The sequence below is a fragment of the Nannobrachium achirus genome, assembly GCF_963921795.1.
Source record: "Nannobrachium achirus genome assembly, chromosome: 3".
NCBI classification, from domain to species: Eukaryota; Metazoa; Chordata; class Actinopteri; order Myctophiformes; family Myctophidae; genus Nannobrachium; species Nannobrachium achirus.
In genome coordinates this window covers 30,901,994-30,926,634 of record NC_137812.1, presented here as the reverse complement: position 1 = coordinate 30,926,634, position 24,641 = coordinate 30,901,994, and the positions used below count along the sequence as shown (strand labels likewise).

Here is a 24,641-nt window from a genome sequence, read left to right as displayed (position 1 = left end):
AAAGTTTTTCTTTTTCTTTCTTTAAAAATAACCAACAAATCCTTCATCATGCTTTGAAAATGCAACCTTTTTGATTTGACCCTTTTATTGAGAAAAATGAACAGTCATCTCACCTCTACATTGGTTATCGACTTGCCATTAGACCTTGTCATCAAACAAATTCCAGAGCATTTACATTCCAACACTTGGAATGTTACATTCACCTCACAGAAAACAACTGCTTTCTTAGTAGCAGCAGTTTTGTTTGTCACTATCACCTGAAGTATTTACAATATTGCACAATTTAAAAGGTTATGTAAGTTTCAAGGAAAACCTTTTATTCTTTATTCCTCAGAATACTGTACCCTGCTCCATGCTGTAATTTGAAACCGGTTGGACCACATCTCCAGGTGTTTGGCTCAGGACTGTTTACAACCTGATTTCTTTTTCTTCCCACTCTTTACACCTGTGACAAAAAGAGAAACGACAAGATTAATGTATTTACCATAGAGACTGGTGATGAGGGGGAGGGGGTCCAATGAGGGGAAAAAGTAAACAATCAAGTGCTTCACTCCAAAACTCTACATATAGCTCACACATTTCATACACAATGTTGCAATAGCATACTTTTTCTCAGAGCGGCAACCATAACTGCGCTGTCAAGCGGCACCTACAGTATGTGTGTGTTTGGCTGTGCGCAGACACGGCAGAGCTCAGTACAAAGAACTTGGTTTAAAACAATAGTTCTAACAGTGGTTTTAATGTAAAGAAATTGCATTATACAAGTTCACAGCACCTCCAAGCTCGCAACCTCTGTTGCGAGCCTGTACATCTACTATTTTTTTACATAAAAAAAAATATATATATATTAAAAGTGTAAAAAATATTCTAAATTAATTAAAAAGATCCAAACACAAATGTTCTCCTCTGAGGGGTCCCTGGCAGAAAACCTTTTCAGATTGGGGGGTCTACGGCCAAATACATGAACCCTGAAATCAATACCCTGAAATGAAAGGTCTCAAAGACATTCAGCAGTGACTTACTCTGAGTGTCCTGTGTAGTGTTGACAGTCTGCAGGGAGTCGGTCTTTGAGCCCATTTTAGATGACTTCTTGCTTTTCCATTTAGCATTCGGCACTTTCACCATCACCTCGTCGCTGTCCTCGTCCACCTCCATCCTACTGGCCTCTGTTGACGTGGGGGTGGGGCATGGGCTACCTGCTGGACTGTTCCTGCCAGACGACCTCCACTTAGAGAATCTCTGCTTCAGTGTGAGCTGCAGCTTCTTATCTGTGATGACGTCGCTCAGTTCCATGGCGCCAAACGGAAGCTCTCCTTCTGAAGGCAACGGAGTCAATGTGTCAGTTCTTCTCTCGCTGCTGGTCGCGCGCATCTTTTCCGGATGTGTGTCTTCGGGAACACCCGCTGCTAGAGCCGCCTCTCTCCTGCTTATAGTTCCCTGTAAAGACCTACTCGGGCGCGGGGGGTCTCCAAACACCAGGAAGTATTTGGGGTTGTAGTATTTGTGCGCCGGCACCTGGAGGCCGCCGCCAGCCTTCCTGGAGTCTCCCAAGCTGACCTGAAAGCGGGATGTGGTGGCGGGCAGAGGCGGGCGCTTAGGCGCCGCTTTGGACTGAGCGGTGCCGGGCGTCACCTTTGGGGGCGAGTTGACGTGAAACTCCTTGTAGAGGTCCAGTTCGTCCGAGACGGCGTAGAGCTCGCGGAAGTCCCTGTCGTAAAAGTCCACCACCTGCCCCGTCATCACGGTGATCATGTGCCGGTCCATGCGAGACGTGCACCAGGAGAAGCTGTGGAGGGGAGACAAGGTGTGCATAGAGACACACAAACACCTGAATGTGAAACAAGCTCATGCTAAAATAACAGCAAAGATAAAGTTCCAAATATGCAGTGATGCTGCAACCAATAAAATAATGATCCTTGTGCCAAATTAAAATCTTTTCTACTTTTTGTCATTGAAATGTCCTCTGCTCGCTGTGAGATTAGGCGTCTGTTTTAACATTCTTGCGTAGTTACATGTGAATTGAAAACAACGTGCAGCAGCGTGCGGAGCACGAACATGACTTATGTGGAGAGACTGCTTCATCACGTTAATTTAACACTTTTATAAAGGAAGGTTGACCTAAATACAGTCCAGATGAAACAGCATTTTGAGAGTATCTAACTTCCGTATCGTAACATATTTCTAAATTAAACGGGATAGAGAGGCGGGACATAATGTTGAGAGGAATTTGATTTGGATGTTGGAAAGTTGGTGTATCGTAGCAAATTTGAAAGAATTACGAGAGAACGAGACAACCAGGTGCACAGGAGACGCAAACTATTATTATGGTTTAATAAAGGCTGCTCCATCTTTTAACTGCCCGGATCTCGGTAGGAAAGTCGTTTTTCACCTGTGGATGTCATCCAAGTGCAAAAGAGACGTGCAAATCTCGCCTAAAAAAACCTAAATAACTGTGGGTAAAATATTCTTACCACATGCACACGCTCACGCACGCACGCACGCACGCACGCACGCACGCACGCACGCACGCACGCACGCACGCACGCACGCACGCACGCGCGCGCACACACACACACACACACACACACACACACACACACACACACACACACACACACACACACACAGTATCTCTCACCTGTAGGAGCCAAACATGACCTTGTCCCCATCAACCAGCATATATTTATTACAGACTGAACCAGGGAGTCTACCAAAGGACAGTCCAAGGCCAGTTCCAAGAAGCGTTCTGACACGGATGTTCTGGAAGAACAAACATTTACAATCACTATGATGTTCCAAATATTTTTTGCATGTTTGTTTGACAGAATCTCAAGGGCTGGATCCTGCCTCAGGCACCCACACCAGGGGCGTAGCCATGGGTGGGCCTGACTAGGCCTAGGCCCACCCATTTCGTTTTTGTGCCCACCCAAAAAAAAATCAAAAAAAAAAAAGAAATTATATATATTTTTAATTTTTTTAATTTTTTTTTATAATATATTAAGTCATTTTGATAATAGTCGCATCCTTACAACAACTAAAATAACATAACATCATCATGTTGTGGACGCTAGTGATATATAATGTGCACCAAGCGTCCTTCCCTGCTCGCAGCCAAGCATGTCTAGACTAGAGTGTCATGTAATTCTAATTTAGTCCATTTACTTCCTGTAAGTAGACTTACAAATAAAACCAATCGCTTATATAATCATATTACGGCAGGGTCTTATTTTGAAATCCACCGTTACAGGTTAAAGGAAATGCTTCAGCGTATTGGGCTACTTGTTAAGAGTTGTTGCAGCCTACAAGATGTATACAGGATTCACATGGATTATACTGACACAAGCTTTTGACTAATCTAAAGTTCATATTTATGATATGAAAACCATGCTCCTGGGACTTAAAACAATGCACAGAGTTTGAAAGCAGCAATATAGGTGAGTGAGACTGGTTAATTACCTTCTGCTGGCTTGGCTGTTTTTGTTGTGGGAGAGGGAGAAGCGTCAGTAAGGCTACAGAGCTCTGATAAAAAGTTGACGGTGCAATTAAACATTTCGGTCTTTTCTCGCACCAGTGACTAGGCTACTGGGTCAGTCTGCAATATCTCTCTGTGATACATTAGCGTTGTGCTCCGTGTGTATAGTCTTATACTAACAGGAGTGTTGTCAATTAAAATAAGCATCTCATGCCGTCATGTTACCGGCTTCTTCTCTAATATGCCATTCTGTTTTTGCACGGCTGGAATGACCCGCGCATCACTAGTGGACGCCACGCATTAATTGATTATTTAATCATGCAAAAAAAACGACCCAAATCGCACCAGAAGACCCGATCCGACCCGAAAAACATGGATTTCGCGCACCCGGGCCCACCCAGTTGGGCGCAGGCCTAGTCGACGGTTCAATTCTGTCTACGCCACTGACCCACACTATAAAAAACTAACTAATTGTCACTGTCGGGAAGAATATTCATTCCATATTTCATAATTTACTGCCCTATTTTATAATTCATCGTATGTGTCATGCAAAAGTAGCAAAAACAGCCAACATACAAGCTCACAACACACAGCAGGTTGTGAGATTGTAGCTCTGCAATTTTAGTTGTTTTTGAAAAGTAATTAATTTAAAAAGATCACTAAAAACAGGAGCTTGCCATTAAATAATAACTACATTTGATCAAATGGCACACAGGTTATTCTTTTCCATTTTCTGAAGAGCAAAATGTTTTTGGACATACAGTACAAGGTGCTAAAACTACAACTGACAAATATTCATGGTAATGAAAGCCGCTTTGGATAAAGGCATCAAAGCCCAAAAGAAGCGCCTAGTTTTACCACTTGAACCCTTACAGCCTACACTGACTATTTGAGAATAGCTGATCTACAAGCTCACAACGCATCACAAAGCGTTGCGACACACTGTCCCTGGTACAAAAAAAAATCACACAGGGGAAAAAACAAGGTTCTGACCCATTAATTAAGGTTCGATTGGCAACGTAGCGAAGGAAGGTCTGAACCTTCGAACATTCTGTTACAGCCCTAGAGTCCTTGACATGAACACATTTGAGAACCAATGGATTAAACAACATCAGGAAGTCCCAATAGAAACAAGCCCCAAAAAACTGCAACCCGCAACTACCAATATTTTACGAACTTTACAGATAAAACATCCTGAAGTCGCTTATACACTAATAAGCGGAAATGTCAACACTGCCTCTTACCCGAAGGTGCTGGGCACCGATCTGCAGCCTGGAGCACATGTCCAGGAAGTGTGGCACGCCCTGCAGATCCAGTAGGATGTAGACGGGCACGGCGCGGCGGCAAGCCGCATCCATCAGGTCCTGCAGGATCTGCAGATCTGTCAGCAGGTCCATCACGATGGCAATCACCTGGGAGAGACACAGGTTTCACAATTTCCATAGAATCATTATAACTAAAGACATAACATGTCATTAGGTCAAACACCCTTTGGATCGACCACCAAAACCTAACCTTAACCCTAACCCTAACCCCAGTAAAACTATGCCAGTATGCCTAAACCTAACCCAAACCCTAAACCTAACCTCAGTAACCGTGACGCGGGTGATTATCTAACCTGCCGACGCTGTTCGACCCAACGGGAGTTTGACCTATGGGGCAGTCCCCCTAAAGACATAATGAACATGTCTATTAGTTGAATGTGTTGAGGCAATAGCAAAATACATGCATAAAGGAATGTGGTTTGCCTACCTGAAACTAATCTTACTTACACACATACAATACAGCACACACACACACACACACACACACACACACACACACACACACACACACACACACACACACACACACGCACACACACACACACACACACACGCACACACACGCACACGCACACGCACACACACAATGACAAAATGTGTGTTCCCTAAAGGAGCCCTCCCCCTTTTCAACCATATCGTCATATACAATTTGCTCATAATAAGATTTCCGTCTACTCACTCTGCATCTCATTGGTGGACTATGGACAGTTGAGAAACCATCCTACCAATTACATCATCCAAGCTACAGCCTTTCTGTTCCTGGAAAGTTATAATAATGCTGAAACAGAAGCCATTGTTCTTGAATAAAAAAAACCTGCCTACCTGCCTACCAAAATCGTCAGATGTTCACAATTACAACACCAGAGGCAGCTCCACAGATCACGTTTACGCCAGATTTGGCTCTAAAAAAGGATCAAATTCGTTCTCCTGCTATACCACTAATGTGGAACGCCCTACCGAAAGCCCATAAGGAGTGTAAATCCCTAAATTCCTTTAAAACGGTCTGAAGTGTCACTTATGGCTGCTACTTGAAATTGGTAAAAGACAAAAGCCCACCCTTACCCCCCCTTTTCTACTGTAAATACTTTTTTTTTCTTAGCTTTTGTTTTACGACTGTTGTTTTCTATTGATGATATCCTCTGCAATGCACAGTACTTTGTTCTGTCTATCTGTCATTCAATGTTATACTGAATGTTATTAAAAAGGTTTCCTATATAAACAAGCTGTAAGGCTTTCTTGGATCTCCTTTTAGCTGACCTTGTGAACCAGTGAACTGTACTGTCATGAAACTGTACCTTTTCCTATGCAAACATCTAATAAAGTCTTCAGTCAATCAAAAGACAGGTTTTGGAACTGTCCACACTCCACAGCCCTCCCCTAAGACAAAGAGTGGACAGAAATACTGCTTTATAATGAGCATTAGTTAGGACCAATTATATGAAGATAAGTAGAAAGTGGGTGGGTTAAGTGGTCCTTTACAATTTGAACTGAACACCTGACATCTTCAGTTTAAATTCCAATTAAGAAGACAAGTAAGAGAAGGCTTGGTATGCCTGGTAAACGGCTAGTGTTAGTGTTACGCACAAGTTACTTTAGTTATGAATCTGTATTGCCCTATAAAAACGCTGCTAAACTATATAGATGCACTTTACACCTTGTACTCTGTTCTTGTATGTATGTTTTTATGCTTTGTTTCCTAATGTAATGTATTCCGCTGTTTGCCTGTTTTGTTTTTATGTTTTGTGTGGGGACTGCGGATGTAAATTAGCATCTTTGCTTAAACCGGCATATATTACGTTGCATTTATATGTAATGTCCATTAATATGCATTGTCCTATGCACTGAGCCTGTCTAAATAATCAAACACAGTAAAACTAAAGAATCTAGAAATAAAATACTACAAAACTGTGTTTTATGGGTGTGTGTAAATAATAAATAAATAAATCTGAGCTTATGTCAACTGAGAACTTTATAGTATTTTCCTTTAAAAAGCACAAGGGTCCTGAAGCGGAATGAACTGGCACTTTGTTTGTAAAGGGCACTTGGTTGGGTTACTTTCTTTAGCCAGCAAACAAAGAAACTATAGTGGGAGCTAGTGAAGCTAAGCTGAATGGGAACCTTAGTTACAACAGCTAAGGGAAAACAGCCCAGGCACAAGGAACTTTAACACAGCTGTGCTTACTGGTGAGGCTCCAGTCCTTCAATGTGTGTAACCAATCTGTAGCCAGTGTCCTAGGACCTATTCTTTGGTGTGTGTGTGTGTGTGTGTGTGTGTGTGTGTGTGTGTGTGTGTGTGTGTGTGTGTGTGTGTGTGTGTGTGTGTGTGTGTGTGTGAGGGGGGAGGGGGAGAACAAAACAAAAAGATGCCAACAAACTGAGTAAGCTGGCGAGGAAGGCTAGTTGGAGTTGGTTGTGGAGGGCAGGATGAGGATGACGTCGGGCTTTATCGTGGTGATCCCCTCTCATTCCTAGTGCTAGTGGGGATGAGGAGCAAATATGCTCCCCATTTATTAATAGAATATACATATGGTAACTCAGTCAGACCTCCATGTCTAGTGTCAGACTCAAAAGTCAATTTATTAAATCATTTATTACCAGTAAGACTCCCTAATCGGGAGATAAGCGACCGTCAGGTCTCCCGGACGCTCCTAGCCCGAGTTACGGCATTTTATGTGAGCTGCAGTGGAGGGGGTCCTCCACTGGGGGCATCACCACTTTTGCATCCGTTCTGGAGCACCAGGAGTGGGTGGTCCCCGGGAATTCCCCGTGAGCAGCCCCGTTGAGGTGGTCATTTTTGCACATTTGGTAGTTTTTTACACTTGGGGGTCCCTGGAGCTGCGGGGGTCCTTGGAGGTTGTAGTTTGGCAGGTAAGGAGTGTGTGTGCAAAATTTGGCATGGATGGGGGCAACGGTTGTGGAGATATGAGCAGGGCAAAAGTGTGACGGATTGACTCACTGACGGACAGCCGGTGGAGGTTTTGGTAGTAAATGCGACCTGACGGTCGCAATTACCAGTAAGACTCCCTAATCGGGAGATAAGCGACCGTAGGTGGCTTATCTCCACAAATAGGGCAAAAATTTGTTTTTCCAAAATCTTCCTGATCCATGTTGATAACATGAGTGTAGACATGCTGTGTAGTGATATTTGTGATTTTCGGGCAAAAACTGTAGGAGCAGTGTCCAAAAATGTGTTGTAAAAATCGGCCTGAAGGTGGCGCTAGAATAGGGCCATGTGAGAAATGAGGGGTGGGGTCTCCGCGTTGCCTTGGCGGACGAATAGGTACCGGCCCCGGCTCTCCCGGACGCTCCTAGCCCGAGTTACGGCATTTTATGTGCGCTGCAGTGGCAGGGGGTCCTCCACTGGGGGCGCCACCACTTTTGCATCCGTTCTGGAGCACCAGGAGTCGGTGGTCCCCGAGAATTCCCAGTGAGCAGCCCCGTTGGGGTGGTCATTTTTGCACATTTGGTCATTTTTTACATCTGGGGGTCCCCCAGGGGCTCCGGGGGTCCTTGGAGGTTGTAGTTTGGCAGGCAAGGAGTGTGTGTGCAAAATCTGGCATGGATCGGGTCAACGGTTGCAGATATATGAGCAGGGAAAAAGTGTGACGTGTGACGTGTGACCACATTTGGTCATTTTTTACATCTGGGGGTCCCCCAGGAACCTGGGGGTCCCTGGGGCTCCGGGGGTCCTTGGAGGTTGTAGTTTGGCAGTCAAGGAGTGTGTGTGCAAAATCTGGCATGGATCGGGTCAACGGTTGCGGAGATATGAGCAGGGAAAAAGTGTGACTGACTCACTGACTGACCCACGGACAGCCTGTGGAGGTTTTGGTAGTAAATGCGACCTATGGTCGCAATTATTATTATTATTTTTTTTATCCCACGATTTTGCAACCCATTTTCACACGGTGCAAATTATCTAGTGTAATCCTGGGCGCTACACTCCCTCTGCCAGTGGGGAGCAACGGACTGACCTCATGCTTCCTTCTATGCATGAGTAGTCCAAGCCGCTTCTTTTTTCAACTGACAGGGGAGAGATTCCCCGGCTGGACGTAGCGCGTGGAAGGAACACGCTATTCCAACCAGTTTCTTTCCCCTCCATCAGGCGCCCCGGCTGGCCAGGGAGAGGCAGTTTAGAGACCAGGATTACTGCATGTTTTTTGCGAGGGTACCTACCCTAGGAGACACGGGGAGAACATTGGTATTAACATTCTTATCTCTCTACCTATTCTGTGTTTCATGTATTACTGCTGTTGCTTCTATGACACCTGAATCTGATTATCAACAAGCAGTTAAATCACCACTGAGGATTTTTCAGGGCAGAGTGCTCATGGAAAACATGACTCTTAACTTTTTAACAAATGCTCTTGTCTCACAGAATCAGTCTCTCAGCTTCCCCACCAGTGTGTCACTGGAGAAGAATGTAACGTGGAGCAGACGCAGGCCCTGACCTGTAAACAGTAGCACACTGTCACAAATCACTGCTACACTTAAAGGAAATACAGAACTACAGTACAGTGCAAAATAAACCAAACACTACCCAGAGTTGTACAACTGTGTTGTATATCTGTGTTGTAAGACAGAACACCATAGTAGGTAGCTTGTGGTCCAACTGGTCATTGATGTGTGTGTGCTTGGATGCATGTGTACGTGTGAAATTCTGCGAATCAATTACCCTGAAAGCTTATGGCATTTTGCCATGGTGCCACGCACACAAACTGACTTTCATATTTCCTTGTGTGTTCGTTGTGTCAGCAATGTGGGAATACCTTGCAGCCATGAACAACAGCAGGTAGAAGAAAGGCAGCAATGTGATCTTTACACAACATTGCGTATTTATCAAATATCCAGCCTTTATTTTCCCTAGGGTTTATACTGTACAGTCAGTTAAGCTGACCAATCAGCATAGCTAACTGCGGGGCTGAACTGGTACTGCGATCTCGGCCACCTGTGAGTTTGTTTGTGTGTGTGTATTTTTGCATCTACAGTATGTTACATGAAGATCAAGGGCCGTAGTGTAAGGGAAATGTATAGAGGCAAATATGAAGAATTGCTGGGCTGGGGCGGCACTAGCTCTGGTCCATAACTCCACTAACGCTATGGACCAGAGCTAGGGTGGCACCAGTCAGCAGGGAGTGTTGGGTGGGAGGAGCAGGCAGGTGAGTCAGTAGGATACAACAGCAGTGAAAAAGAAAATGTGTGGGGAGGAATCAATTGGCATGATGACTAAATTGTGGAGAAAAAGGGGTAAAAAGCTAAATTATTCTCATATTTCATTATTTCCCAATATCACCCAGCTATAGTTATTAATATCAGAAATCTCACCGGGTAGTGATATCCTCAGTGTTCATTTATCCATGTGTAACTCTGGAGAGAGTACAAATGTAACCAAATGGACCCGTAATTAACAACGAGGATTTTACTGTGTAAATATCCTGGTTGCTATTCATACATCAATGAGGGTTGCCTCCTGACTGCCAGTGATCCTGTTTGCCAGATTATGACACATGTTGAGCTGGACTTTCCCCTACCAAAAGCAGAGGAGAGGCAAGCATGGAGAGGCTGAGAGATGAGTGTGGATTGGAAGAATGGAAAATGAGATGACTTGACAGATGGAAGGAAACTGAGATGGTGGAAAAACAGGACCGAAGGACAAGGGGAGAGAAAGATGTGATGTGATTTTAAAATGTGATTTTAAAAATGCCATGGAGCTAAATCTAACAGACAACAAAAGACGAGAGAACACAAAATCAACTGCAAAACATCTGTAATTGGCATGATCCCATATCCTAAAAGCTGTGCCTTCCTACATGACCTTGTTTGCACAGAGGGAGGCTGGGGGAGCCAAAAAGATCCTAGCTGCCACAGCGTGCATGTTGTGAATAGAAGGAACAAATGACTCAGCTAGTCCTGAGTCAGCAGGGAGTCCGGTCTACAAACTAAATGTTACTATGGGCAACTAAAATTGACAAAGCAGATAATTCCTACATATTTCAACAATTCCCCCCCCCACACACACACACACACACACACACACACACACACACGCACACACACTCACACTTTCAGTTTACTGCTGTGCCTTATTCAAGTGATAATTCTTCAAAGACAATATAAGTGGTGTGTGAGGACAAGGTTCATTGGGTTGGGTCTGACTTTTGCTTTCGTATCATATCATAGATAGATATGAACGGCCTGGGCCACAGGGCAGTGGTCCAGGCACCTAGGCTGGTAAGCCGTTGCAGCGTGGCAGGTTCGAGTCCTGCTCCTGATGACCTTTGCTGCGTGTCACCTCCCCATTTCCTGTCAGCCTACTGTACACCTATAAATAAAGGCAAAAAACGGAAAAACAATATCTAAAAAAAAAAAAAAAAAAGATAGATAGATAGATATGAAAGACTACGTAAGATAGTCTTGATCCAAGGCTAGGTAACTTACGATCATTCCTGTGGTCACATGTTGATGGAGCGGTGGAGTGTGTCTTACATATTCAGTTAATGTTTTTATTTTCTTAGTCAATGTGCGATATCAACATAAGTTACTTTAATTATAAAGTAACTTATATTACATATTTCCAACATATTTTGATTGTCCACATTTAAACCTTTATTTTTTTTTCCTTCTGGAGGACATTAGACTCAATAACCCACCTATCTCCCAGACTCCCTCCCCTGTCAGAGTTCAGAGTTTGAATGAATGCATAATTATGTGCATGAATTAGCATATAGATGTGAGGGGACTTAATTTAACAGATTTGTTTTCAATATTTTTAAAAGGAAAAATAAAAAAATAAAAAACTCTCTCTCACACTTCTGCCAGTGATCACCCTCCTCCCCTGTGCCAATGTTGGCACCTCAGCACCTGTGCCTCCTGCCTAAAGTTGCCTACCCGGGCCCTGTCTGTGACGCGCGCGGCGCGCGGGCACGCTTCTCAGCACCACACACCTCTCACCACACTAACCACACAAGCTCACCTTGTTGGCCTCTTGTATGAGGCGACGCACAACCTCTTTGACGTGAGGTCCATTGTCCTTAGGTGGGTGTGTGTGCACTGCCACTCGAGTCACCCCTTTGAAGAAGCCGCCGCTTGGCCACCCGTTGTCCAGGAGTGGCACCTCGGTGTCCGAAAGCTGCGGCCAGTAAGTAGAATGGAGCCCAGAATCCGCTTTGACACTGTTGGCTTCTGAGGTTTCTGTAGGCGCTGCTTTGGCGTCGTCACGTTCCGCCTTGTATTCCTGGAAGACACTTCTTATCAACTTGAGCTCACGGGCGGACAGAAAGTCTGTCACCTTGTCTTCCCTGAGCAGCGTTTTAAAGGCGCCGTCCCCGTTCCTGAGCAGCTCCTCCAGGGCGACGCGGTGCTCCTCGCTGTAGTAAAACTCTGGTTTAGACTCCGGGACCTTGGCGTTGATGTGGTCGTCGTCCAAACACATCAGCTGCGAGTCGGCCATGGCTGGAACAGCGGCGGCGGTGGCACCCCACACGGGAATACCGATAAACGACCTATGACATTGACAACTGCTCAACTAACTGTCACTTTCATTTACAAGAGAAAAGTAGGCTAAGCGTGACGTGTAGTGAGGACGGGACGTTTCTTTCTTTACCTGTCTTGAAGGAGTGGGGCGGAGGCGGAGCAGTGATTTGTACAACACTGTTGGTACAAGTTCTCTGCTTGTTTGGGAAAAATCTCATTTGGGCATGTAACTCTGAGGCTGAGGAGCTACAGTATAGCGGAGGGAGAGGTTCCGAAAGAGCTAGATTTAGCCTTACAAAAAATGTTGTCTGTTCTAAAAGAAAATCCCACACATGGTGTGTGTGTGTGTGTGTGTGTGTGTCTATGCTATATGTCACCACATTCCCTTATTCTCTGATTATAATATTATAGTCTAGTAGCCAGCCCATAGAGCCCCATTGTAGACCCGGACATTTTGAGTACCCTAAAGTTTTATGTTAGAAATGTTGAGTATGGGTCCCCAGCATATAAAAACCACCGGATGCTAACTTGTATATGTTGAGCAATTTTCATAATCAGCCACTAAAGTTGGTGTCCCATTAACTTTACATTACAGGAAAAATAAGCAAAAAATTAATCTGCTTTAAGTAGCATATGAGGGGTCTAACTAGGGGTATTTCATGATTCTGAATCCATTGCAAGCATCCGTTTTGCACGAAAATCATTCCTTGGCGAAAAATCGGCCTTGGTTTAGTGATGAAAAGTGCCGAATCATCACTTTTCACATGTTTCTGGGGTCCGTTTTAGCCCAAGGAATGTTTTTCATGCAAAACGGATGCTTGCAATGGATTCAGAATCATGAAATACCCCTAGTTAGACCCCTCATATGCTACTTAAAGCAGATTAATTTTTTGCTTATTTTTCCTGTAATGTAAAGTTAATGGGACACCAACTTTAGCGGCTGATTATGAAAATTGCTCAACATATACAAGTTAGCATCCGGTGGTTTTTACATGCTGGGGACCCATACTCAACATTTCTAACATAAAACTTTAGGGTACTCAAAATGTCTTGGTTCACATTCTGGCTACTAGACTATTAGGCTAGGGCCAACTTAAAACCACCTTGCACTAGTCTGCAGAATTGGGATAAATCACGGTAGGCTATTGTTTACTCACGCCATGGAGATTTCATCTAAATTCATCCCCATTGATTCTGGATGGTGCATTTGGTCCGCCATCCGGATCAATGGGGGTACATTTATTGTAATAAACTTTTTGTCTTAGGAATGCAACGAAAAACTAAAAATAGTAGACCTATTGAACTCAAGTCTCCATGGCGTGAGTAATCAATAGAAGAAGAAAAAAAGTAATTTTGGGAGTGAACTACTCCTTTCAATGCAGTAACCCAGATTAGTGCAGAATATTATTCTTTTTATTCCTTTATAAGTAGGCCTATGTGTGAAATCAACCAAATCAGATGTGTAAAATGTTAATTGATTTCAAGGCTAAGTAGGCCTACAGTATGTGTGATAGGCCTATATTGTGATACTCTGATTCATGTCCTTGAACTATAGTTGCACTTCCATCGCATTATGATACTGCCATTCTTGAGCTGCTTAATGACAATAAAAGTCTGTTCTAGTCTATCAGAACACCATCTCCCACAGCTACCTGCTGAATGTCACAAAGACAAAGGAACTGTTCATTGTCACTCGCAGGCAGCACAGGCTGCACAGCCCTCACTCTGGACAATAAACTCAATTTACTGTAAATCAAACACACATGACATTCATAAACGCTGCCCAGAAAAAGGCTCTTGTCATCTGTAATCTCAAAGCACATTCTGTTGCTGCTCTGTTCTACATAAGCATGAGTTCAAGGACGAGAACCCTTCCTCCAAAATATCCCCCCAGCCTCTGAGACCTCAACAACAAAGCTATCAAGCAGCACACTATATGGCACATGACCCTTGACACAACTCATCCTTCATACTATCCACTTCATGCCTGCTTTTTTAGGGGGTTTGTCTCCTCTGCCTTATAGTGACACTGAACAAAATACCCATTCAATGCCATAGACTAACAGCCTTAGGCCTAGGCCATATAATATGTAGGCCTGCCCTACATGACGTGCAGTATAACCGACAGTATACATAATTACGACCGTAGGGAGCATTTGCTATGAAACCCGGCAGATCCTGACTGTCAGTGAGTGAGTCAGTAAGCTGACATGTTGTGACATCACATTGTTGACACATATTTGTTAATGCCCAATATGTACGCTCCATATATGGCCAATACAGAATTCATTTACAAATGCCTCAATGTCTGTAGCTGACCTGCCCGTATATGGAGATCCCTGATGTAATCAATATTAAGCCCATAGCTTGGAATGCCCATATAGCCTATGGATGGACATATTGTGTTATGCCTCATTCACACTACAGATATATAGTTGAACGTTTAGCTTGGTAATTCAATGTAATCTCAATGGAAACCAGCTTTAACCTCTAAGGCCCACTGTTGTAATATTACAACGTTTGTATTTTATCCAAAAAAAGGTTTAAATCATTTTATTTTAGCTCCCCCTACCACCTAAACATCACCATTGGATTCTATTGTTTAGTATTACAATGCCATTGGCCACAATATTTGCATATAAATACCCCCCACAGGGGCTGACATTCACACCCGCCACACCCGCTGACATTCCAGAGTTTTGACGAACAACATCTCACTTTTTCATGGAAGCTATTCCTCACAAAAACATAAGTAAAATGCCTTTACTATTTTTTTTGGTGATCATTAGAATGTCTAGAACATGTACATATGTTATTATTGTGAAAAATATCCCCCATATGTAAATTAGAGCATGATTTATGATTTATGATTTATGGCTATAAAACCTTACAAAAACATTTTTTTGAAAAAAACATTACATTTTCCTGTGATTAGGACTCCTACAACACCATCTGATTTTTTTCAATTTTTTATTTCAAGTATTTCTATATTTGGGCCTTAGAGGGTTAAAGCTTTCAAAGCTTCGTTCTCAGGATGGCCTGTATCTTTAAAGCTGGTTTCCATTGAGATTACATTGAATTACCAAGCAAAACGTTCAACTATATATCTGTAGTGTGAATGCAGCTTTAGTCTATATTGAGTCTCATGTGGTCTATAACATAAGACATGGGCACTCTCCATTCCGACATGCTGCCATTTCGACATTGACTTCTAATTGGCAGGCACCGAGTGCCACGCTGCAAGCTTGTAGAACGTGATCTTTGAATATATATAATTTTTAAGCCAACAAATATTTGCTTCTGGGGGTCCACACCCAACTACATGTAATTTTGGGGGTCCTTGACATGAAAAAGTTTGAGAACCACTCACATAGAAACATGCGTTTTCAAAAACCTTAGAAGGATTTAGAAGACATTTATAGAATCGGGTCAAAAATATTCAAAGACTTGCACAAATTGTCGCAATTTTTCTACAAGATCGCAGCGCGACAGTCTTGAATGATGAAGCTTTAATAAGGGCTTTAATTAACGTACACAATGACGTTATGCATTTTACAAAATAGCAAGGCATATGCCTAGTTTCAGCATTGCATTTCATCACTTTTTTGGGGGGACACTTATTTTAATGAGCCAAGAACATAAACTACAATCATTTAAAAAGTAGGCTACCACAATTAATGCATGGGTTTTTGACAGGTGTTCTGTGGACCACTGGTGGTCCGTGAAGGTATTGCATGTGGTCCCTGACCGTGCACTGCTCTGCACAGTGCAAAAAATTACCTGGCTGGTGACCTATGATGACATAGATATACATGCTTTATTTGTCCTTGCGGGAATTCTTTTTGCACCAAGCAGCCATCATGAGACAAAATCACAACACATAATACATAAACCAACACAACACATGAATGACAAGATAGAATTCACAATTCACTGACAACATGATACACAACGACGTGTCAATGTTGTCACTTCTATAGTCTATCTTGTGAGTCAGAGGTCTATTAATTCCACAGAAAAAGGAATAGAGAAGGTAAGGTGTACCGGATTTATCTGGTTGAGTTATTATTCGTAAAAAATAGAAAAAATATGCCCATCTCTTAAATAAGGTGCTGGGTGAAAAATAGCACAATTGAAATAGAAACTCGAACACTCTGCTCCAAATGACTGAATTCTATGTTTCGAACATAACTCTTCATCATGGTCAAACGGGTTGATACTAAGTTCTCAGAGGCACTTCCCGTCGGGCAAGTACAGGTGTTCTACTTGCTCAAAGGTCATGCCCACTTGCCCAAAAAGTAAATTGTCCATTGTAAAATGATTGGTAAGATTTTAATTACCGCTCAATTTAACACTTATTTCTTTACTTTCTGGGGCTGTGCGATAAAGAATTTCATACACTAGGCTACTATACCTACATAGCTATGATTGAATATGTCTGTGGTTTCACACAGAAAATGGAGCACGCTGACCATGTTCAGGTGCTTAGACAGATATCTGGTGTTGTGTTTATAGACGGTTTCGTCCCCTCTCAAATGAGCACTTGCCCTGTCGGGCCACCTGAAAGCAAACTTCACCTGCCCGAAAGTTTTATTTACCTGCCGGGGGCAGGTGGGCAAGCCTTAGTGTCAATGCCTGTCAAACTTTTGAGTTTGACCATGATGAAGAGCTAGTGCTCGAAACGTTGTCAATAAAATTCAGTCATTTAAGCAGAGTGTGCAGGTTTCTTTTTCAATTGAGTTATTATTAGGAAATGTGCCCTTACATGTCTGCTTGCTTACATACAAATCAGTAGCCTATATTTTACATTGTACAATTACACTGTAAAAGATATTTCAAAAAAAATATCCCCAACCAGATTTAAAAAATATTTATATATACGTAGGCTATATATATATATATATATATAAAATGTATTTTGTATGTATATAATCAAAGTGGTATGCTTGTGTGTGTTCTGTTAAACAGGCGTGGTGTAGTTGGAAGGGAAAAGGCCAGTTTTTCCGCGCAACCTCCCTCTCCACCAGGATGGATCGGAACGCTCTACAACTTCAATAATGTCCCCAGCGATAAAGTCCAGCTCGTCTTTCTCCTCAGCACTGAAGGTGTACAGAGCTTTCACCTGCTGCATGGACGGAGCTTTGGGCTGGAGAGGAAGGAAGGAGCAACACACACACACACACACAGGAGTGACAGTGAGTGAAGTTCTTTTGTGTATGACGTGTCATCCGCAAATAGCCAATGTACAGGTTTTTAGCAAGTGGCACACAGGGGTGTCGTACCAAATTCTGGGCCCTGGGTACAAGGATTTCCTGCGGGCTCCCCACAATTATTTTGTGCTTTAACTATTGAAAAATAGCAGATATACAAGCTCACAGCACGGCACTGAGTGCCGCGCTGCGATCTTGTGGATCTGCTATTTTTGTAAGTCTTCTGTGCAAGTCTTTGAATATTTCAAATCCTTTTTTGAAATACCTATGTTTCTATGTCAGTGGTGCTCAGACTTTTTCATATGAAGGACCCCCAAATTATATGTATTTGGCCACAGACCCCCATCTCAAAATATAGTTCCAGGGACCCCCCAGAAGCAAAATTTGAGTTACAAATGTTCGCTTAAAAAATAAATATATTCAAAGATTTGTACACATTTTCATGACGTAAAAAAATTAACAGATATACAAGCTCACAGCACGGCACCGAGTCCCGCAGCTATGAGCTTGTGTATCTGCTATTTTTCAATAGCTAAAGTATAAAATAATTGAGGCCCCTCCACCCTGGGCCATGGTAACTCCCACTTTTCCCCCCATTGTGACGCCCCTGCACACAAGACAGATGACAGTTACTATCCACCTGTTTCCGCAAGAATTTACTGTAGCATTATCTGTGGGACACTTCTGGAGAACAGCTGACATACAAGCTCACGTCGTGTCACAGATGCAACCGTTGTGAGCTTGTAGATCACACTCACCTGCGGCGCCGGAAGCTGCCGCACACCTTCTGCGCAATGCATGATGGGACGTTGGAAGGTTGTGGATACTTTCAATATTTTAAACATATACCTGTATTTATTGAGACCATTGATTTAAATAATTTAACATACCTGTGGTGGCTGAGCCTGTGCGGGACGAGAGACCGGGACGGGCGGTAGGTTGCCTCTGGGTGCCTGTCAGAACACACACACAGCACCCATCAAGGTCAGTGATGTCACATATCCCAAATCAGCAGCCTACTCGACTCGTCAATATCAGGAGAAACTGAGGCATTCACCTGGGAATCTTAAACGTAATGTATACTCCATCGCACAATGGTGTTGCTTGGTGACAAAAAATTATATACTATGATATAGAAACTCTGTGCACAGCAATCACCTGTTGTTCATCCTCCATATCCAGAAGGAGGAGCCTGGTGTGTTTGGAGACAGAGTTAGCCTTGTAGTAATCCACCAGCTGATTGAGAGAGGGGAATTTCTCTGTCCACAGGTGATACTGCCCCCTGCTGGTCCGCATAACCTTGAAGTGTTGCACATCTCCCTCATGCCTGCAATAGAATTAGAACATGACGACTAGTTCAAAACTGGAGCAACCCTCTTAACCACATTAAACTAGGTGTCCCTAATGTGGACATTGTAGGCAAACCCAAAAATGTCAAACGTGTTCAGAAATAGCAAAAATAGCAGGAGCAAAAATAGCAGATCTGCAAGCATACAATGCAACACGACTTGTGGTGAAATTGACGGTTGACGGGGGGGGGGGGGGGGGGGAGGGGTGTCTGAGACTAGGGCTGGTTGATATGACTTCAAATCATTATCACCATTATTTCAAACCTTTGCCTTGATTACGATTAATGAACGATTATTTAACGAAATAGAGAAAATAGCAGAACTATAAGCTCACAACACATCATTGCGATGCGACATTGCGAGCTTGTAGATTTAAATCATTGTTGTACACCACCACCATTACAACAAAATATAAAACAGGGTTAAGTGGTTAATCAGACTAATCGTTTAGTCAATTATAAAGAAATCGATCAGCATGTTTTTTTCCATCGATACATAAGAAATACTACAAAATATATATTAATAAAAAGTGCTTCTCGATTATTCGATTAACCTACGTGAGAATATTTACGGTTAATTGCCCAGCCCTATCTGAGAGGCCTAGGAGAAGTAACAGTCGCATGCAGGAAAGCAGTGGTGGGTGGTAGGGATTTGCATGCAGAGAACAGTTCATTAGTACAGTCAGATGGAGGTGAGAGAAAGGTGAGAGAGAGAGGAAATAGCTCACCAGACTGTCACTTACCAACACTGGCACTCCCTTCTATGGTACATTGGACCCACGCACAAACGTCACACACGCACGCACACACACACACACGCGCACACACGCACACACACACACACAACACACCCTACCTGACGGAGATGGAGAAGTCTCCAGGTGAGCTCTGGCTGCCCCGAATGAGAAAGGCCCCCGGAGGCTGGTGTAACAACCTTTCTTGAGCATCGTTCCGACTGGCATCCTCCTGGTACCAACTGCAACACAATGGCAGTGATTTCCAATACGTTTACTTCTACTCCACTACATCTCCGATCCAAATATTGTACTTTTACTCACTGCAATTATTTGAAAACTTTAGTTACTAGTTACTTTGCAGATACACATTATAATATTATAAAACATACATTAACCACTTTAGCCCTGTTTTATACCTACGCCATACATGAGCAACTGGCGGCCTGGGGGCCACATGCCGCCCCCACCTTCACTTAATGCGGCCCACAGGTCAATATCGGAATACTGATATATTAATTCCAAACATGCAAAACAGGACCTCTTCAGGAAGTCTTCAGTCCATATTAGTAGTTTTTGATGGCTAGACTAGTACTAGTACTAGTACTTTTTATGTCCAACTTATTAGTAATAAAGTTCATACAGTTTACATATTGTAAGTATAACTAAATAAAGAACACGCCGCATTGCGACACGTTTAGCACTTGTAGACTGTCTATTTTTTGCTACTTATTATTATTATGTTTTTGTGCTTTTTCTGCCTTTATTGATAGGTGTACTGTAGGCTGACAGGAAACAGGGAGAGAGATGGGGGTGTGACACGCTGCAAAGGTCGTCACAATCAGGACTCGAACCTGCGATGCTGCAAGGGCTGGATTACCAGCCTAGGTGCCTAGACCACTACCCTGTGGCCCAGGCAATTAGCTACTTATTTGTGACAGTAGAATGATGGAGTGGGACATCAATTTACGAAATAAGTTACGTTCAAATATGGAGATAAGAGGTTTCTGTCGACAGCAACAATACCTATGCAATGTGGCCCCTCGGAGGGAGTGAGTGTGGAAATACAGTGCCCCCCTCTATCATCAAAGTTGCCCTATGCTATTTGAAAACAGCAGATCAAGCTCAGTACTTTTGGTACTTGAAGTACATTTTGATACCAATACTTTTGTGCTCTTACTCAATTACATTATGAATTCCAAGCTTTTACTTGTAATAGAGTATTTCTGCATTGCAGTATTGATACTTTTATTTAAGTAAAACATTTTTTCCACCACAGCACTTAAAGTTCTTTACTTTGGTCAATACATGGACTGTTATTCCATCTATCCATTTTTCTTGTCTTATAAAGGAGCGTTTTCATTGTTGATCTTGCTTGTACAGTAGCATAATGCACTGCTGCATGAATTAGATAAAACGAAAAACTTACTGAAATCTGACAATGCTGTTTTGTTTTGTGTCCTGCTGTAAGGGTTAAGGCACAACAGGATTGTGTAGCTGTAGCTGTCCAAAACAGCTGATCTATGCAACAGCAGAGTTTGTCACATAAGGTTGTTTTTTTTAAGCCTCACATTCAGAAAATCTGCTTAGGAAAGCAATTTTATGCTTGCTTATTCCAAGTAACCGGAGTGAAAATGCTCTTCACTCTTGGTTCATTATATCTCTCTGTACTACAATCATGGGTGTGAGTGTCGCACCAAATTCTGAGCCCTGGGTACAAGGATTCATTGCGGCCCCCCCTGTGAATGTTCTTCATAGGGTGACAGGGTTTAACCCATTTAGACTGGGAATGCATTATTAAGTATTATTTTGTGCTTTACTATCGAAAAATAGCAGATATTCAAGCTCACAGCGAGCTTGTAGATCTGCCATTTTTGAAAAATTGTGAAAATTTGTGCAAGTCTTTGAATATTTCAAATCCTTTTAAGGACCCCCAAAATTATATGTATTTGGCCACGGACCCCCATCTCAAAATATTTAGTTCCAGGGACCCCCCAGAAGCAAAATTTGAGTTACAAATGTTCGCTTAAAAAAATACATATCCACGAGTTTCCAACGCCCCATAGTGCATTGCGCAGACGTCTGCACCGAGCTTCCGGCGCCGATTTACAAGCTCACAACGGGTTGCATCTGCGATGCGACGTGAGCTTGTATGTCTGCTGTTAAACCCGGAAGTTTGGTCCCGATAGTCTCCAGTAAACTCCCGATTTGCATGTTTTCACGACTTTTCAGTAGCTAAAGTATAGAATAATTATGCCCCCCCCCCCTAGTAACTCAGTCCCACTCTCCCCCCCTGTGACGCCCCTGTGTTTACCTGGGAAGATGCAAGTCAATGTAGTTTTTGGGGACGTAGCCCTCTTCCCCGGCAAGCTCTGCTTTGTACCAGTCATCATTAGTTCCCAGGACCTGAGGAGAGAGGCATTTTAAATTACTTGGGGTCTCAAGGACTCATTCTTTCTTTGTTTTGACATTTGAATATTTGATATTCAAATGAATATCACATATCTAAATATCAAGCAAAGTATACACATAAAAGTCTGAGCTGACGTTAAAATGATCCCAGGAGTGTTTTAAATTGAAGTTCCCCTTTATTTGTTTTGCAGGACAAATTCTGATATTTACAGTATACTACAGTAGTTCATATCTAAACAACAATGACCGTTTATTTTTTCCTATAATGATAATAATTACTTAAATTACTTCTTGTGCACCACCTTACCCGTTATGCCTAAGCGTTTTAGGCATTTTTTACTATTTCGAAAAAAACATTTTAAAATATGTGAAAGAGCCGATCTACAAGCTCACAACATGTTGCTATAGGCCGGCTATTTGAACTATTTAAAACGTTTTTTCAAAATACTGTAGTACAAAATGGCAAAACTTTAGGCATATGGGGTACTGTGTGTGTGTGTGTGGGTGGGGGTGGGGGTGTGTGCGTGCAGTGCTTAATATGTCAATGAATAGGTGCCGGATCCTGGGCTGCGAGCGTGCTCAGGCTGCGAGCGTAAACTGTCATGACAAATTACAGTGTTTTTTTATTCATTTTTAAACAAAATTTACACACCCAGTATAACATTAGCAGCAACATTTGGCACACGAGGCCCATCAGAACACTGGTAGTAAATCTATCAATTTGGATTGATAGTGGAGTGGAGTTGCACACTTGACATAATGAGAGGAGGAAGCAGCAAGTAGCGACATATACCTGAGTATAATATTGTCATATAAATCTTGTAATAGTTGTAAATGTCTTGCATTCAAAACCAGATATACCATATTTGCAATGATGCCAAAAAGTGTGTGTGTGTCCATACCTTTAACAGGTCTCCCTTTCTAAAGCTCAGCTCATCATCAGCTGTGGCGACAAATTCATACTTGGTTGTTGCCTCCATGGCACAAAGACTGAGAGAGAAGAGGAACGGGAAATAGGAGCGACAGAGAGAGAGACAGAGAGGGGGCGGGGGGGACAAGAGCCAGAGTGAGAAGTAGAAAACATCAACAGCTTTATAGCAGATACATTTCATCACACACAACACAACAAACTTCTGACACACTGTGTCAAGTACAAAAACACTTTGAAGAGACCCTTTCAGTTATTTTATTTCACATGCTGTTGCATCACACTGTATCAGTCAGCGTAACAAGTCCTCATCTTTCATGGGTGACGCCTAATAGGCTACTGTAGATAAGATTTTGGAGATTACCTCCATTCACCGTCATGGAACAAGCGTGTGCTTGTTCTGGCACACTCACTACTGTAGCAGGAACAGATTGGCTTTAGAATTTGTATGCATTTCTAAATGACATCCTAATGGCACGGAAATCCCTTTGTTCCTTTGAACAGTTAAACTTGGATGAGAGCTTAGATTCTAACACTAGATACCGGCACTGGTATCAGAATGAGTGAATATAGTATTATTATAGTATTATGTCTTATCAATAAATCAGCATATATTAAAGTATGTAATGGACAGAAGTATTGTGCTACTCACCACGCACCTGTGTGTTGTTGTTGAGCCTGTTTTCAGGCAGTTAACTGAGGGGGTAGAGCTCTACAAGAGATGCAATGGTGCAACCAGTTAACAGGATGTGCTGGTGGCCTGCTGCAACTGCTGCTGCTACTGCACAACTTATAAACTCTGCACACGCGCACACACGCACACACGCACGCACACACGCACGCACACACACACACACACACACACACACACACACACACACACACACACACACACACACACACACACACACACACACACACACACACACACACACACACACACACACACTCCCACACTTTGTGAGTGTGCTAGAGATTTTTTAACCTATTTTCTATAGTAAAAGTATAGGGCCTAAATATATCTGGTGATTCATCTTAGGCTAGCGAATTTCACCCTGGAATCTTTGTAACTAGAAAAAATAATAGGCTAAATAAAAAACTATGATTTTGCTGAGAATTGTTACGCCTATGCTGTTGGTCAGAATAAATATAATCAGACTATTATTGATTTGACTGTGTCCTGGCAAAAAAAGCTCAATGTGGTTGTGCTATTCAATGATATTTATCTCATGAATTAGTGGACTGAAATGGATTTACGTGGGTGCATTAGGGGAACATACTGTATTGAGCATGCTAGCAGGAAATTATCCTTATTGTATGAAGTTATTTGGTTGAAATGACTCATTTCCCAGCACACCACTTAAAATACCACACCAGTAAAAAAAAAGTGAGATGTGTGCCAGCTCAAATACATGCTTTTGTGTAACCACCTGAAGATCGAACACAAAGGGGTTGGCCTAATACATTTTGCTCTTTTCAAAAGCACAATAATTGTTTATAAGTCATCTTTAAAATGGATCGGACTATTAAAAAGGTGAGTAGATAAACTAAATTAAGGGCAAGAAGGGACCGTCAGGGCGCGCGGAAAGAACAGACTTTTAAATTTAGGCAGTGTTAATCTGGCAACAACATGAAGTTAATGCTTCCATTAACTTAGGGCTGGAATTTAACAGGAGTTAAATGTTTCTGTATTATCTAACTACCAGTATTCATTTAGCAAATGTCTGTCCGCCGTCTGTCTA

General features: G+C 42.6%; 2 protein-coding genes across 2 annotated transcripts; both read right to left on the bottom strand.

Annotated features, from left to right (window-relative positions):
- Positions 1 to 398: 398 nt before the first annotated feature.
- On the bottom strand, positions 399 to 12,244 carry fam83fb (family with sequence similarity 83 member Fb; the record flags this gene model as incomplete). The annotated part of the gene is made up of 5 exons (XM_080722514.1): positions 399 to 445; positions 1,023 to 1,786; positions 2,639 to 2,760; positions 4,717 to 4,884; positions 11,768 to 12,244. The coding sequence occupies 5 exons, from the start codon at positions 12,242 to 12,244 to the stop codon at positions 399 to 401; spliced, it is 1,578 nt and encodes a 525-aa protein (XP_080578640.1).
- Positions 12,245 to 17,135: 4,891 nt separating this feature from the next.
- Positions 17,136 to 22,951, bottom strand: grap2b (GRB2 related adaptor protein 2b; the record flags this gene model as incomplete). The annotated part of the gene is made up of 6 exons (XM_080721570.1): positions 17,136 to 17,413; positions 18,368 to 18,430; positions 18,636 to 18,804; positions 19,682 to 19,801; positions 21,874 to 21,965; positions 22,874 to 22,951. 6 exons carry the CDS (start codon positions 22,949 to 22,951, stop codon positions 17,228 to 17,230), a joined length of 708 nt encoding a protein of 235 aa, XP_080577696.1. The 3' UTR covers positions 17,136 to 17,227.
- Between the last annotated feature and the right edge of the window lie 1,690 nt (positions 22,952 to 24,641).